At 48.7% G+C, this 17,771-nt stretch overlaps 2 protein-coding genes across 4 annotated transcripts in view; both read right to left on the bottom strand.

The window, feature by feature from the left end:
- Positions 1–4,695, bottom strand: part of LOC147035450 (Golgi apparatus membrane protein TVP23 homolog A-like) — a 37,937-nt gene extending 33,242 nt beyond the window's left edge. The window contains exons 1-3 of one of the 2 annotated variants that reach the window (XM_085898769.1): positions 4,616–4,695; positions 2,085–2,155; positions 1,846–1,990 (exon numbers count right to left, since the gene is read on the bottom strand). In XM_085898769.1, coding sequence (XP_085754895.1) covers positions 1,846–1,990; positions 2,085–2,155; positions 4,616–4,624 — 225 coding nt within the window. In that variant the 5' untranslated portion in view covers positions 4,625–4,695. The remainder of the gene's footprint in view (positions 1–1,845; positions 1,991–2,084; positions 2,156–4,615) is intronic. The other variant, XM_085898761.1, reaches the window with a different exon arrangement.
- A 639-nt stretch (positions 4,696–5,334) lies between these two features.
- On the bottom strand, positions 5,335–17,735 carry DNAL4 (dynein axonemal light chain 4). 2 transcript variants are annotated; one of them, XM_085898780.1, is made up of 5 exons: positions 17,530–17,717; positions 14,803–14,886; positions 7,816–10,612; positions 5,635–7,357; positions 5,335–5,577 (listed from the first exon to the last, which is right to left on the bottom strand). In XM_085898780.1, exons 1-3 carry the CDS (start codon positions 17,599–17,601, stop codon positions 10,448–10,450), a joined length of 321 nt encoding a protein of 106 aa, XP_085754906.1. In that variant the 5' UTR covers positions 17,602–17,717; the 3' UTR covers positions 5,335–5,577; positions 5,635–7,357; positions 7,816–10,447. The 2 variants fall into 2 exon arrangements, with proteins under 2 accessions (XP_085754906.1, XP_085754917.1); XM_085898791.1 differs by lacking the exon at positions 14,803–14,886 and having other exon boundaries at positions 17,530–17,735.
- Between the last annotated feature and the right edge of the window lie 36 nt (positions 17,736–17,771).

Raw genomic sequence — 17,771 nt, 5'->3', positions numbered from 1 at the left:
CTATCAAGCCATTCCTCTGTTCAAACAGTGTGATTCCTGACGATCAGTTTGGAGTTCATCCAGTCATTCAACTCGGCCATGCTGTTGCTCTTCTTTTGACAATGCCTGTAAGCCAGAAATATCAAATAAGAGGTCAAGACAGTCTTCCGAGACAAGTCTTGACTTTTCTTGCCAAGCTCAATGCCTGCAGTATTCAAGATCGCCACCACACCAACTTTCTGACTTCTAGTCACACAGTCGACACGTTGCTATCAAGGGAAACTTCTACTCTCCTTGTTGAGGCTGGAGTTGTCCAAGGCAACGTGTCTTGGGCTGAGACTTGTCTCTCATTGACATAAATGACTTATCTGATGCTTTACATTTAGAAAACCTTCTTCCTTGTTGGAGATGACTCCACTTTGTGGTGTAAATTACCAAATCGTACTGACGGGCAGACAGCTGCTATGCTGATCCGAAATTTATTACATTGAGGTCTGATGAATGGAATGTGCCTTTTCATCCTGGAAAATTTCAATCACACCATCGCTTCAGAAGAACGGACAAATAAACCCACCTTTGTATTTCCACGATCAGCTCCTGGAAGAGGTTCGGTCTCTTGAAGCTTTAGATTTCACCATCACCCTTGAAATCTACTGGGCTGATTATATCGTAAAGCTGGCCTGCAAAGCCAGCCGCAGACTGGCAATCCTCCATTGTTATATCATTCCTGAAATTCAGAACTACAGTCTGCGTACAAGGCATTTATCCATACCTCAATCATGTATCGCTTTCCCCTATGTGCTGGAATCCCACCATCATGTGCATTCTGTGGAGTATAAAGCTCTCAACGTTATTGGAATCTGCGATGAGACCAAAGCACAAGGTATATTGCTCTCACATCACAGGCAGGTCGGTGGTCTCTTCTTGCTTTTCTTTAACCACTTCTCCTCCGGTCAAGCTTAATCCACTCTCTTCAGCTCATTCAGGATGCATGACTTCTTCGAACAACCCCTTCCTGGTTCCATCCATCCGTCCATCGGGACCATACTCTGTGCAGAGCGTTGGTGCTGCCTAATCAGTCTCCTTGGCTGTTGGGCACAATACTGGACGGATCGCCACTCCGACACAGGATACCAGCAAGCTGGCACTCATTTTGCCGACCTCGGAAGGATGACAGGCAGAGTCAACCCCAATTTCCTGGTTACATTCCCAAAATCTATGGTTTCCATTCACCTCCATTCCTTTGTCGTCCTCTTTGTTGTCAGCATGCCACAGTTATCATGGAGAACAATTCCATTGCTTGTCCGCTTTCCTCCCGTTTGGAAACACTTTCTGTAGATAGTTAAATCGGACTCTTCCCTCCAGGGCTTCATAGCAAGTTGTGCGACACCTCGTCATCTCCTATTCCCATCCACGATATTTTCTACCCTCATTAATCCTACCTAACCCAACCCTCATACCTGCAGCTTTGCGCTGCGTCCCATCCTCTCTTCATACTCCCTTCCTTTTGGTTCAGTCCCTTGCATCCAACTGTGACCCTATTACGCCACTATCTGTGTGTTGTCTTGTTTACCTCATCACCTCACTCTTTCATGAGCCTCGATTTTGTGAACAAAAACTTGGAAAAAAAAACCAACCTCAAGGCCCATCAATCTCCGGAATAGCTAAAGCCAGCAGAATTTGACGCCCCACCCCTCATCTTCCTTGCCTTCCAACCTCCTCCATATTCTACATACCCCTCCACCCTCCTTTTCTCACCCCCTATTCTCTCATTCTCTTTGCCAAATACATTCTCTGCATTTTGCCCTGACCCCCAACTCCCCATGTGTGTACATGATACATACACGACGAGCACAGTCGAGTTACCTTCACAGTCCAAAAGTCAAAGGAGAGCAACAGAATAATTGCAACGAAGCTGACGATGAAGCTGTCACTGAACCATCTGCACAGTAGATAGGTTATTATCGCTCCGACGCGGAACAGGAGGTGGAAAAGAGTCGCCAACGGATGCCTAGAAACAAAAGTTGAACGCAATCCTCAATGTTGAGAAAAATCCATTGCTTGCAGCTCAAACTAAACAAATATCTGTGAACTGCAGAACCCACCTCAAACGAGCCTGCGGCAGCACAAGGTCGTCTTCAGCTCCAAACTCCAAAGGTACGTCGTGATGCAAAGGCTGCACACGGCACAAGTCTCAACAAGCGGATCACCGCAATCACGCAAATGGACCATAACCATGGAAAGGTTGATGAAACGGCCAAACAACATGGACACGGACATCAGAATGCCAAAAAGGTGAAAATGGGATGTAAATGTAGACAAATTTAGAACAAACGCCAGCGTGGGTTGTTTGCGTGAGATCCATTGAGGACAACACCAGGAAGGAGTCATTGTGTAGAAGTCTCAGCTTGTCACAAGTTCACATTATTAACACTAATCCTGCATGGAACTGGTTCTGCTTTAATGGCATGTGAGGCCAAAATGGTTAATGAGAAATTTGGGGGAGAGGAGTGTGGGTAAGGAGGGCCTTGAAGCTGGAGGGCACCGGGATTGTATGGATAGGGGAAGGCCTTGAGTTGAAGCTGGAGGGCACCAGGATTGTATGGATAGGGGAAGGCCTTGATTTGAAGCTGGAGGGCACCAGGATTGTTTGGATAGGGGAAGGCCTTGAGTTGAAGCTGGAGGACACCAGGATTGTATGGATTGGGGAAGGCCTTGATTTGAAGCTGGAGGGCACCAGGATTGTTTGGATAGGGGAAGGCCTTGATTTGAAGCTGGAGGGCACCAGGATTGTTTGGATAGGGGAAGGCCTTGAGTTGAAGCTGGAGGACACCAGGATTGTATGGATTGGGGAAGGCCTTGATTTGAAGCTGGAGGGCACCAGGATTGTTTAGATAGGGGAAGGCCTTGATTTGAAGCTGGAGGGCACCAGGATTGTTTGGATAGGGGAAGGCCTTGAGTTGAAGCTGGAGGACACCAGGATTGTATGGATTGGGGAAGGCCTTGATTTGAAGCTGGAGGGCACCAGGATTGTTTGGATAGGGGAAGGCCTTGAGTTGAAGCTGGAGGACACCAGGATTGTATGGATTGGGGAAGGCCTTGATTTGAAGCTGGAGGGCACCAGGATTGTTTGGATAGGAGAAGGCCTTGAGTTGAAGCTGGATGACACCAGGATTGTTTGGATTGGGGAAAGCCTTGAGTTGAAGCTGGAGGACACCAGGATTGTATGGATAGGGGAAGGCCTTGATTTGAAGCTGGAGGGCACCAGGATTGTATGGATAGGGGAAGGCCTTGAGTTGAAGCTGGAGGGCACCAGGATTGTATGGATAGGGGAAGGCCTTGATTTGAAGCTGGAGGGCACCAGGATTGTATGGATAGGGGAAGGCCTTGATTTGAAGCTGGAGGGCACCAGGATTGTATGGATAGGGGAAGGCCTTGGGTTGAAGCTGGATGACACCAGGATTGTTTGGATAGGGAAAGGCCTTGAGTTGAAGCTGGAGGACACCAGGATTGTATGGATAGGGGAAGGCCTTGAGTTGAAGCTGGAGGGCACCAGGATTGTATGGATTGGGGAAGGCCTTGATTTGAAGCTGGAGGGCACCAGGATTGTATGGATAGGGGAAGGCCTTGAGTTGAAGCTGGAGGGCACCAGGATTGTATGGATAGGGGAAGGCCTTGAGTTGAAGCTGGAGGGCACCAGGATTGTATGGATAGGGGAAGGCCTTGAGTTGAAGCTGGAGGACACCAGGATTGTATGGATTGGGGAAAGCCTTGAATTGAAGCTGGAGGACACCAGGATTGTATGGATAGGGGAAAGCCTTGAATTGAAGCTGGAGGACACCAGGATTGTATGGATAGGGGAAAGCCTTGAATTGAAGCTGGAGGACACCAGGATTGTATGGATAGGGAAGGCCTTGAGTTGAAGCTGGAGGGCACCAGGATTGTATGGATAGGGGAAGGCCTTGATTTGAAGCTGGAGGACACCAGGATTGTTTGGATAGGGGAAGGCCTTGAGTTGAAGCTGGAGGACACCAGGATTGTATGGATAGGGGAAGGCCTTGAGTTGAAGCTGGAGGGCACCAGGATTGTATGGATTGGGGAAGGCCTTGATTTGAAGCTGGAGGGCACCAGGATTGTTTGGATAGGGGAAGGCCTTGATTTGAAGCTGGAGGGCACCAGGATTGTATGGATAGGGGAAGGCCTTGATTTGAAGCTGGAGGGCACCAGGATTGTATGGATTGGGGAAGGCCTTGAGTTGAAGCTGGAGGGCACCAGGATTGTTTGGATAGGGGAAGGCCTTGAGTTGAAGCTGGAGGGCACCAGGATTGTATGGATAGGGGAAGGCCTTGAGTTGAAGCTGGAGGGCTTCCTAAAGTGATGTTCTTCGTTAATTAAGAATTCTCGGTACACTGGCATGTGGTATATCTAGATTCTTGTAGATCTTAGGGACGCGAAGCTCCACGTCATTCGGGTCGCGTTCATTCTAATCCACGATTACAAGTAATCAAAGCGGCACAAATTCCCCAACTTACCCCTAAACCAATTACCCACGTAAACCTGACAAGAACTGCTCAGAAAATCGGATCCACGACGAATCACAGGCGACCCGAAACACAAACAACGCACACAAACAAACCTCCTTCATGACGTCAACGGAGCAAATAAACGTCACTTCCTCGTCTCACGTCATCACGTTTTCACATCCAACTAATATGCACACGCCGACAAGGTGCACCGAGCGACGATAGACGCACGAGAAATAATGTTATTAACAAGCTTTCAGGCCAAGGAAGAATTCTGATATCACTGCTGCGCATCTTACTGCCATGGCCACTAAACACCGGATAATGATTTAAAAAAAAATTATAAACTTCTGGTCATCACAATGGCAAGGAACCAAGTACTGAGTCGATACTTTATAGTCTCAGTAAGCAAGTGGTGATGAGAAAAGGTCTGGTTCGTCTTCACGTCTGAGCATTACAGAGATGTCTAACTGCCCCCAAGTAAAAATCTCATGGACAGTGTCCAAATGGTTCCTAATGTCAAAATGGCTCCCAATGTCAAAATGAATGAGGGACACTGAAGCCTGGTGTTGGTTTAACGGTGAAGGTGGCTGGCTTAAGATCCTCGGGTGTTGAGTTGAAATCCCCTGTTTCCCATCATTTAATTAACACCAGGTGGGTTGACTCGGCTTGTCATCCTTCAGAGGTCGGTGAAATGACAACCGGCTTACTGTTAACGGGGCACTGCATCAGCGGCACGGTTGCACCCCCAGAAAGAGAATGCAGCCAGCAGCAGCCACAGGCTGCACATGAATGAATGAGGGAAATGAATGAATAAATAAAGGACGCTTCATTTATTTTCAGTTTTTATTCGAAACACGAACCCACATCCACGGGCACAGCACACAAGGCAGATCAATGTCAAGGTTCCATGTTTTCCAAAGCAAAAGGCACAATGAGAATTTATAGCAATCGAAACACGTGTCCCCAGAAATGAAACAACGAGGGCGAACAGGAGAGTCGTCCACAACTCTCCACCTTGGACCCACATGGTGATGGTTTAAACCCACAAAAATCCTACACACGGGTGAACACGCTGGACCCAGCATGGTGATGGTTTAAACCCACAAAAATCCTACACATGGGTGAACACGTGGACCCAGCATGGTGATGGTTTAAACCCACAAAAATCCTACACACGGGTGAACACGTGGACCCAGCATGGTGATGGTTTAAACCCACAAAAATCCCACACACGGGTGAACACGCTGGACCCAGAATGGTGATGGTTTAAACCCACAAAAATCCCACACACGGGTGAACACGCTGGACCCAGCATGGTGATGGTTTAAACCCACAAAAATCCTACACACGGGTGAACACGTGGACCCAGCATGGTGATGGTTTAAACCCACAAAAATCCTACACACGGGTGAACACGTGGACCCAGCATGGTGATGGTTTAAACCCACAAAAATCCTACACATGGGTGAACACGTGGACCCAGCATGGTGATGGTTTAAACCCACAAAAATCCTACACACGGGTGAACACGTGGACCCAGCATGGTGATGGTTTAAACCCACAAAAATCCTACACACAGGTGAACACGCTGGTTCCAGCATGGTGATGGTTTAAACCCACAAAAATCCTACACACGGGTGAACACGTGGACCCAGCATGGTGATGGTTTAAACCCACAAAAATCCTACACACGGGTGAACACGTGGACCCAGCATGGTGATGGTTTAAACCCACAAAAATCCTACACACGGGTGAACACTTGGGAACCAGCATGGTGATGGTTTAAACCCACAAAAATCCGACACACGGGTGAACACGCTGGACCCAGCATGGTGATGGTTTAAACCCACAAAAATCCTACACACGGGTGAACACGCTGGACCCAGCATGGTGATGGTTTAAACCCACAAAAATCCCACACACGGGTGAACACGCTGGACCCAGCATGGTGATGGTTTAAACCCACAAAAATCCTACACACGGGTGAACACGTTGACCCAGCATGGTGATGGTTTAAACCCACAAAAATCCTACACACGGGTGAACACGTGGACCCAGCATGGTGATGGTTTAAACCCACAAAAATCCTACACACGGGTGAACACGCTGGACCCAGCATGGTGATGGTTTAAACCCACAAAAATCCTACACACGGGTGAACACGCTGGACCCAGCATGGTGATGGTTTAAACCCACAAAAATCCTACACACGGGTGAACACGTGGACCCAGCATGGTGATGGTTTAAACCCACAAAAATCCTACACACGGGTGAACACGTGGACCCAGCATGGTGATGGTTTAAACCCACAAAAATCCGACACACGGGTGACACGCTGGACCCAGCATGGTGATGGTTTAAACCCACAAAAATCCCACACACGGGTGAACACGCTGGACCCAGCATGGTGATGGTTTAAACCCACAAAAATCCTACACACGGGTGAACACGTTGACCCAGCATGGTGATGGTTTAAACCCACAAAAATCCCACACACGGGTGAACACGTGGACCTAGCATGGTGATGGTTTAAACCCACAAAAATCCTACACACAGGTGAACACGCTGGTTCCAGCATGGTGATGGTTTAAACCCACAAAAATCCTACACACGGGTGAACACGTGGACCCAGCATGGTGATGGTTTAAACCCACAAAAATCCTACACACAGGTGAACACGTGGACCCAGCATGGTGATGGTTTAAACCCACAAAAATCCTACACACGGGTGAACACTTGGGAACCAGCATGGTGATGGTTTAAACCCACAAAAATCCGACACACGGGTGACACGCTGGACCCAGCATGGTGATGGTTTAAACCCACAAAAATCCCACACACGGGTGAACACGCTGGACCCAGCATGGTGATGGTTTAAACCCACAAAAATCCTACACACGGGTGAACACGCTGGACCCAGCATGGTGATGGTTTAAACCCACAAAAATCCTACACACGGGTGAACACGTGGACCCAGCATGGTGATGGTTTAAACCCACACAAATCCTACACACGGGTGAACACGTGGACCCAGTATGGTGATGGTTTAAACCCACAAAAATCCTACACACGGGTGAACACGTGGACCCAGCATGGTGATGGTTTAAACCCACAAAAATCCTACACACGGGTGAACACTTGGGAACCAGCATGGTGATGGTTTAAACCCACAAAAATCCGACACACAGGTGAACACGTGGACCCAGCATGGTGATGGTTTAAACCCACAAAAATCCTACACACGGGTGAACACGTGGACCCAGCATGGTGATGGTTTAAACCCACAAAAATCCTACACACGGGTGAACACGTGGACCCAGCATGGTGATGGTTTAAACCCACAAAAATCCTACACACGGGTGAACACGTTGACCCAGCATGGTGATGGCTTAAACCCACAAAAATCCTACACACGGGTGACACGCTGAACCCAGCATGGTGATGGTTTAAACCCACACAAATCCTACACACGGGTGAACACGCTGGACCCAGCATGGTTATGGTTTAAACCCACAAAAATCCTACACATGGGTGAACACGCTGGACCCAGCATGGTGATGGTTTAAACCCACAAAAATCCTACACACGGGTGAACACGTTGACCCAGCATGGTGATGGTTTAAACCCACAAAAATCCCACACACGGGTGAACACGTGGACCTAGCATGGTGATGGTTTAAACCCACAAAAATCCTACACACAGGTGAACACGCTGGTTCCAGCATGGTGATGGTTTAAACCCACAAAAATCCTACACACGGGTAAACACGCTGGTCCCAGAATGGTGATGGTTTAAACCCACAAAAATCCTACACACAGGTGAACACGCTGGTTCCAGCATGGTGATGGTTTAAACCCACAAAAATCCTACACACGGGTGAACACGTGGACCCAGCATGGTGATGGTTTAAACCCACAAAAATCCCACACACGGGTGAACACGTGGACCCAGCATGGTGATGGTTTAAACCCACAAAAATCCTACACACAGGTGAACACGCTGGTTCCAGCATGGTGATGGTTTAAACCCACAAAAATCCTACACACGGGTGAACACGTGGACCCAGCATGGTGATGGTTTAAACCCACAAAAATCCTACACACGGGTGAACACTTGGGAACCAGCATGGTGATGGTTTAAACCCACAAAAATCCGACACACGGGTGACACGCTGGACCCAGCATGGTGATGGTTTAAACCCACAAAAATCCCACACACGGGTGAACACGCTGGACCCAGCATGGTGATGGTTTAAACCCACAAAAATCCTACACACGGGTGAACACGCTGGACCCAGCATGGTGATGGTTTAAACCCACAAAAATCCTACACACAGGTGAACACGCTGGTTCCAGCATGGTGATGGTTTAAACCCACAAAAATCCTACACACGGGTGAACACGTGGACCCAGCATGGTGATGGTTTAAACCCACAAAAATCCTACACACGGGTGAACACGTGGACCCAGCATGGTGATGGTTTAAACCCACAAAAATCCTACACACGGGTGAACACGTGGACCCAGCATGGTGATGGTTTAAACCCACAAAAATCCGACACACGGGTGACACGCTGGACCCAGCATGGTGATGGTTTAAACCCACAAAAATCCCACACACGGGTGAACACGTGGACCCAGTATGGTGATGGTTTAAACCCACAAAAATCCTACACACAGGTGAACACGTGGACCCAGCATGGTGATGGTTTAAACCCACAAAAATCCGACACACGGGTGACACGCTGGACCCAGCATGGTGATGATTTAAACCCACAAAAATCCTACACACGGGTGAATACGTGGACCCAGCATGGTGATGGTTTAAACCCACAAAAATCCTACACACGGGTGAACACGTGGACCCAGCATGGTGATGGTTTAAACCCACAAAAATCCTACACACGGGTGAACACGCTGGTCCCAGCATGGTGATGGTTTAAACCCACAAAAATCCTACACACGGGTGAACACGCTGGTCCCAGCATGCTGATGGTTTAAACCCACAAAAATCCTACACACGGGTGAACACGTGGACCCAGCATGGTGATGGTTTAAACCCACAAAAATCCGACACACGGGTGACATGCTGGACCCAGCATGGTGATGGTTTAAACCCACAAAAATCCTACACATGGGTGAACACGCTGGACCCAGCATGGTGATGGTTTAAACCCACAAAAATCCTACACACGGGTAAACACGCTGGTCCCAGCATGGTGATGGTTTAAACCCACAAAAATCCTACACAAGGGTGAACACGCTGGACCCAGCATTGTGATTGCTGTTTCACTTAAAAACACCTCCTGCTACAGCGCATGCTCACTGTCAAAGTACACTCCTCGCTGCCACAACGTATGCATTGCAGCCACAACACACTCCTTGTTGCCACAGCACACTCCTCGTTTCCACAGCACACTCCTCACTGCCACAACGCACTCACCACCACAACACACTCCTCACTGCCACAGAACTCTCCTTGAGCCACAGCACACTCCTCGCAGCCACAGCACAATCCAAGCCACCACAAACGACCTCCTCGCTGCCACAACGCACTCCTCACAGACAGCGCACACCTCGTTACCACAGCGCACTACTCGCTGGCACAGCAAACTCCTTGTACCCACAGCATACTCCTCACAGACACAGTGCACTAACTGCAGACAGTACCTCCCCCACCCAGCCATAAACATCTGTTGAATGTCACGACCACCTCCCCCTCACAACTACAACTCTGCTAAAAGCCACAACAACCTCCACCTCGCGAAAGACGATTGATGTTGTTCAGATCGAGGATATCAAGAAGCATCAGTTCTGCTTTAAAACGGTTACGTTCGCCAGTTGGTTAAACCCTTATCTAATCCTCAATGAGTGTCCGATTAACCAACATGTGCGACCGCATGGGTGGAAACAATCAGTGATCAGCAGATGGCATGAGAGATCTATGAACATTTCCACACACAGATGGCTAAACTTCCGCCAAAGAACATGTAGAAGATGCTTTTCAAATCGTATGTGATCTCGAACCCAAAACCCTCGCCCACAACAACCTGCCAGGGTGAGCCAAACTTCTTATCCATCGACTCCTTAATCATCTTGGCAGCAAGCTGGAGAGAGGAGAGAACGCAGGAAATTCTTGTAATTCAACTGTGGAGTTACATGCATGATAACCAAATGAGATCAAAGGAATTATTCAAATCTACTTGTATGGGGACCAAGGTACCCAGCTAACCCACTGGTATGGGCACCAATGTACTTGTAGAGACACTAAGGTAACCAGCTAACCCATCTGCAAGTGCACCAAGATACCCACTGGCATTGGGAGCAAGATACACAGCAACCCTATTTTGATGGGGACCAAGGTACCCAATTAACCCCCTTGTATAAGTACCAAAGTACTGAGCTAACTAATTCGTAGGGGCACCGAGGTACCCAAATAACCCTCTTGTAGAAGTACCAAGGTACCCAGCTCGGCCACTTGTAGCATCACTAAAGTACCGAGCTATAACTCCTTTGTATGGGGATCGAGGTACACAGCCCACCCCTTTGTATGGGGACCGAGGTACTCAGCTAACCTATTTGTATGGGGACGACAGTACCCAACTAACTCGTTCATATGGGGACCAAGGTAGCCAGCTAACCTCTTTGTATTGGGAACAAAGTATGCAGCTCATCCCTTTGTGTGGGCACCAAGCTACCAGTGAACACATTTGTATGAGGACCATCCTGCCCAGCGAACCCCACTTGTCAGGTGCCAAGGTACCCAGGTAACTTGTTTTTCTGGGGATCATTGTACCCAACTAACCTGTTTGCATGGGGACAAAGGTACCGAGCTAACCCATTTATATGGAGATGAAGGTATCCAACGACCCACTGATAGGGGTACTGATGTACCCTGCTGACCCATTTGAATGGCCACTAAAGTACCCAGCTAACGCACTTGTATATGGACCCAGGTACCCAGCTAACCTGCTTATAATGGGCACCAAGGTAACCAACTAACGTCTTTCTATGGGGACCAAGCTACACTGCTAAAGGCCCTGTCACACCTTGCCATTTTAGCCAGCGTATGTCGACGTATGAAAAATTTGTCTCAAATGCTGGCACACGTCGAATACGTTATGGGTAAGTTTTGTATACGTTAAGAGCACGCTGAAGCACACTGGTATACGTCGTAGTACGCTGGCATACGTCGTACGTAGTACGCCAAACTCGTCGACAAATTTCAACATGTTGAAAATTTTTTGACGTATGCCAGCATATGACTCACACGTTCCGCATACACTGGCCATAAGTTGTAGGCACGTTACACGATCGTTGACACACGTCGACACACGTTACTTGTAAGTTACTCAGAAGTCGAAACACGCCAAGTTGTTGTTGTTGTTGTTTTTTTGTTTGTTTGTTTTTCTTCGGCATGACGGTGATGTTGACACTTCGATTGCTAGTGCGGTTATAATATAATTAATAGGCTGCCGCTCAACGATTTAAATCATAACCGCACTCGAAATGGAAGTGTCAACATCACCGTCATGCCGAAGAAAAACAAACAAACAAAAAAACACATGGAGTCTGGAACACTGACAGGTTCCTCCTGTGAACCCCATTTTTATATACCAATTCCCCTAAACGCTGCCAATACGCCATTATACGGTAGCTGTAAGTTAGAAACACGTTCAGTAAGTTCTGTGGTCGTCCGGAAGACATCAATCAAATACATCTACATACGTCAATGTGCGTTGGAGATACGTTACACAAAGGTTCAAAGCACATTACTCATAGGTTCAAAGCACGTTACTCATAGGTTCAAAGCACGTTACTCATAGGTTCAAAGCACGTTACTCATAGGTTCAAAGCACGTTACTCATAGGTTCAAAGCACGTTACTCATAGATTCAAAGTACGTTACTCATAGGTTCAAAGTACGTTACTCATAGGTTCAAAGCACGTTACTCATAGGTTCAAAGTACGTTACTCATAGGTTCAAAGCACATTACTCATAGGTTCAAAGCACGTTACTAATAGATTCAAAGTACGTTACTCATAGGTTCAAAGTACGTTACTCATCGGTTAGAAATAAGTTTCGGGTACGCTAAACATTACCTCGACGTGTTTCAACTTATGAGTAACTTACAAGTAACGTGTGTCGACGTGTGTCAATGATCGCGTAACGTGCCTCCAACTTATGGCCAACGTATGCCAGCATATGCCAGCGTATGCGGAACGTGAGCATATGCTGGTATACGTCGAAAAATTTTCAACATGCTGAAAATTTGTCGACGTACTCGGCGTACTACGATGTATGCCAGCGTACTACGACGTATACCTGCGTGTTTCAGCGTGCTCTTAACATATACAAAACTTACCCATAACGTATTTGACGTGTGCCAGTGTTTTAGACAAATTTTTCATATGTCGACATACGCTGGCTAAAATGGCAAGGTGTGACAGCGGCTTGAATCATCGAGCGGCAGCCTTTTAAAAGGCTACGCCACGTGATCGTCGGCGATACGCTGCCACGCGCTATGCATACGTAAGACTATCGTTGGGCATACATTGTGAATGCCGACAACACGCTAAGCATTCGTTGGTATGAGTTATCTACAACTTATCGAAACGTTCTGCGAACATTACTAATACGTTATGCATACGTCCAACTCGTTATGAATACGCCAAAAAACTGAAAAAAACTTCATTAGTTCAGCGTACGCCAACGTTTTACATACATTTTGATACCTTACCATACGCTGGCTAAAACGTCAAGGTGTGACAGGGCCTTAACCCATTTGTTTGGTGACCAAGGGGACCAAGTTACCCATCTCATCCATTTATATGGGGATGAAGGTATCCAACTAACCCACTTGTAGGGACACTGAAGTACCCTCCTGACCGAGGTACCCAAATGGGCATCAAGTACCCAGCTAACCCACTTGTATTTGGATCCAGGTGCCCAGCTGACCTGCTAATAATGGGCACCAAGGTACCCAGCTTGCGCCTTTCTATGGGGACCAAGGTACCCCGCAAACCCATTTGTGTGGGGCCCAAGGTAACCTGCTCATCCATTTGTAAGGGGACCAAGGTACCCTGCTAACCCGTTTATATTGGGACCAAGGTACCCTGCTAACCCGTTTATATGGGGATCAAGGTACCCTGCCAAGCTGTTTATGTGGGGATCAAGGTACCCTGCGAACACATTTATATGGGTCCAAGGTACCCTGCTAACCTGTTTATATGGGGATCAAGGTACCCTGCCAACCCATTTATATGGGGACCAAGCTACCCTGCTAGCCCGTTTATATGGGGATCAAGGTACCCTGCTAACCCGTTTATATGGGGATCAAGGTACCCTGCTAACCCGTTTATATGGGGATCAAGGTACCCAGCGAACACATTTATATGGGTCCAAGGTACCCTGCTAACCTGTTTATATGGGGATCAAGGTACCCTGCTAACCCATTTATATGGGGATCAAGGTACCCAGCGAACACATTTATATGGGTCCAAGGTACCCTGCTAACCCGTTTATATGGGGATCAAGGTACCCTGCCAAGCTGTTTATGTGGGGATCAAGGTACCCTGCGAACACATTTATATGGGTCCAAGGTACCCTGCTAACCTGTTTATATGGGGATCAAGGTACCCTGCCAACCCATTTATATGGGGACCAAGCTACCCTGCTAGCCCGTTTATATGGGGATCAAGGTACCCTGCTAACCCGTTTATATGGGGATCAAGGTACTCTGCTAACCCGTTTATATGGGGATCAAGGTACCCTGCTAATCCGTTTGTATGGGGACCAAGGTACCCAGCAAACCCATTTGTAAGAAGACAAAAATACCCTGCTAACCCGTTTATGTGGGGATCAAGGTACCCTGCCAACCCGTTTATGTGGGGACCAAGGTACCCAGCAAACCCATTTGTAAGGAGACCAAAATACCCTGCTAACCCGTTTATATGGGGACCAATGTACCCTGCTAACCTGTTTATGTGGGGACCAAGGTACCCTGCTAACCAATTTGTATGGGGACCAAGGTACCCTGCTAACCAATTTGTATGGGGACCAAGGTACCCTGCTAACCAATTTGTATGGGGACCAAGGTACCCAGCTTGCCCGTTAGGATGGAGACCAAAGAACCCAGGTCATGCAGAGACCCACAAGTTGTTGTACCAAATCCCTCTTTCCTCAGCTTGTGCATATTTCTCATCAATTGAAGAGCACAGGTTCCCTACTGTATCCATTTACATCTCTGCTCTGTCCGGATCGACCATGTTCAAATTTCTGCCAGGTAAGGTGCCACCTCGTTGCTGGATGAAAATTTCTCGCAGGCAGTGATGCAGAGTTCCATGGTCTCCATCCTCATCTCTTCGGGCATGTCCGAGTTCTATAACATGTGGTGGGGATGGAGTGGTGGGACAGAGGGGTAGGAGGGTGGATGTTTGGTGAGCTGCACATTTTCTCTCCATCTTGAAATAAAAGTTTAAAAGCAAATTCTCAATCAAAGACTCAAAGTTGCTGCCGAAAGCCAGCCGTATAACTTCATCATGACTGGGCATCCAATGTTGTTCCAGGTGATTCTTTAAAATATATCCGAACTCAATAGAATACTGCTCTCCCCTATGAGCTGGCACCCCAACATCACGCGTGTGTCTCTGTCTCTGTCTCTCGCTCTGTTGCTCTCTCTCATTCCGTGGAATTGAAAGCCATTAACATTATTAGAATGTCCCGGTCTATTTCTCTCACATCGCATGCAGGTTGGTGGTCTCTTTGTGCTCTACCATCTATTCTCCAACCTAGCTCCCTCTGCTTTCTCATTCCTCCATCCCTCCCAAGCAATTCCAGGATCCACATGATATTCCAATACCCTACCCAAGTTAAACTTCCAAAATTCAGGCTGACTGCACACCTCAACTCCTTTGTTTCTCTTTTCTCACAGACTTTTGTGGAATCACTTTCCAGAAGCCACACTCTTTCCCACTCTTCTTTCGAGGAACTTAAGCGCGCGCGCGCGCACACACACACACACACACACACACACACACACACACACACACACACACACACACACACACACACACACACACACACACACACACACACACACACACACACACACACACACACACACACACACACACACACACACACACACACACACACACACACACACACACACACACACACACACGTGCATTTGAAGATCCATAATCAAAATTGAGGACACAACCAACAAGGATGGCATTCCAACAATTACAAATGGAAAGTTTGGAACATCCTCCCTCCTCTCTGTCCCTCCCTCCTCTCTGTCCCTCCCTCCTCTCTCGCCCTCCTCTCCCGCTCCCCCTCCCCCTCCTCTCCCCTCCCGCTCCTCACCCTTTCTTTCCTCTTCCCTTATAATATTCCCGTCAACGAAGCGACGGGTTGTATTTGCTGGTATGTAATATTTAGCAAGACTACAGATCAGGATCAGTGACCCACAACTTGGTGTAACAAATCTCTCTGTGCCCTCGACCACCGAGTGTCAATGAAACAATGAGGAACACGTGTCAGGTCCGATGTTTAGCCCACCGAGTGGTTTTCATCCCTCCCTCTCCTCCCCACCCACCTCCTCCTCCTCCCCACCCCAATTCCCCCCTCCTCCTCACCCCACTCCCCCTCCTCCTCCTCCTCACAAACCCACCCTCCACTCCCCCTCCTCCTCCCCACCTCCTCCTCCTCACAACCCCAACCCCCTCCACCTCCTCCTCCCCACTCCTTTCTTCCTCCTCACTCCACTCCCCACTCCTCCTCCCCCTCCTCCTCCCCACCTCCTCACAACCCCACCCCCCTCCACCTCCTCCTCCCCACTCCTTTCTTCCTCCTCACCCCACTCCCTCCTCCTCCTCCTCCTCACAACCCCACCTTCCCCTCCTCCTCCCCACAACCCCACCTTCCCCTCCTCCTCCCCACCTCCCCTCCACCTCCCCACCTCCCCTCCACCTCCTCCCCCTCCCCACCTCCCTCCTCTTCACCCCTCCCTCCCCCTCCTCCTCCCTCCTCCTCCTTTCCCCATCGGAATGTATTTAACAGCTGGTCACATGGTGCCTGCACTGCACACTCCCGGATGAAGACCACTCGGTAGGAATTTTAAACGCCGACCCGCCACATAAAGAGGAGAGCCTCGAACCACTATACCACCGAGTCTCGAACCACTACCCCAACGAGTCTCGAACCACTACACCACCGAGTCTCGAACCACTACCCCACCGAGTCTCGAACCACTACCCCAACGAGTCTCGAACCACTACCCCAACGAGTCTCGAACCACTACCCCAACGAGTCTCGAACCACTACCCCAACGAGTCTCGAACCACTATACCACCGAGTCTCGAACCACTACCCCAACGAGTCTCGAACCACTACCCCAACGAGTCTCGAACCACTACCCCAACGAGTCTCGAACCACTACCCCAACGAGTCTCGAACCACAACCCCACCGAGTCTCGAACCACTACCCCAACGAGTCTCGAACCACTATACCACCGAGTCTCGAACCACTACCCCAACGAGTCTCGAACCACTACCCCACCGAGTCTCGAACCACTACACCACCGAGTCTCGAACCACTACCCCAACGAGTCTCGAACCACTACACCACCGAGTCTCGAACCACTACACCACCGAGTCTCAAACCACTACCCCAACGAGTCTCGAACCACTACCCCACCGAGTCTCGAACCACTACCCCAACGAGTCTCGAACCACTATACCACCGAGTCTCGAACCACTACCCCAACGAGTCTCGAACCACTACCCCACCGAGTCTCGAACCACTACACCACCGAGTCTCGAACCACTACCCCAACGAGTCTCGAACCACTACACCACCGAGTCTCGAACCACTACACCACCGAGTCTCGAACCACTACCGCAACGAGTCTCGAACCACTACACCACCGAGTCTCGTTCTCCACTGGGTGTTCATGTTTGAATGTGACACAATGTCGATTCGACATAAGAACCCGCGATCTCTCCGTCCTCTCCTCACCCGAACCAAGGGGAAACTCTGAAGATGTTTATAATCAGCTTTCTCTTTCCGCGGATCAACGCCATCCGCCATGCTGCCGTTTCCATGGAAACGGGTGAACTTTCATCGCCATTCAATCGTCATTCATTCACGAAATCATTCCTCATATGAGTCACTCGTAACGCAGCGGTAAATTTCTTGTAGTTTTTATGACTTTGTCCGAGACCCGTAGAACGTTTCAAATATTTACCAAGTTCGACGTA

This window comes from Eptatretus burgeri, chromosome 1 (genome assembly GCF_056783735.1).
Source record: "Eptatretus burgeri isolate ZD-2024b chromosome 1, Ebu_testis_v1, whole genome shotgun sequence".
Classification (NCBI taxonomy): Eukaryota; Metazoa; Chordata; class Myxini; order Myxiniformes; family Myxinidae; genus Eptatretus; species Eptatretus burgeri.
This window is presented reverse-complemented; position numbering and strand designations above follow the sequence as displayed.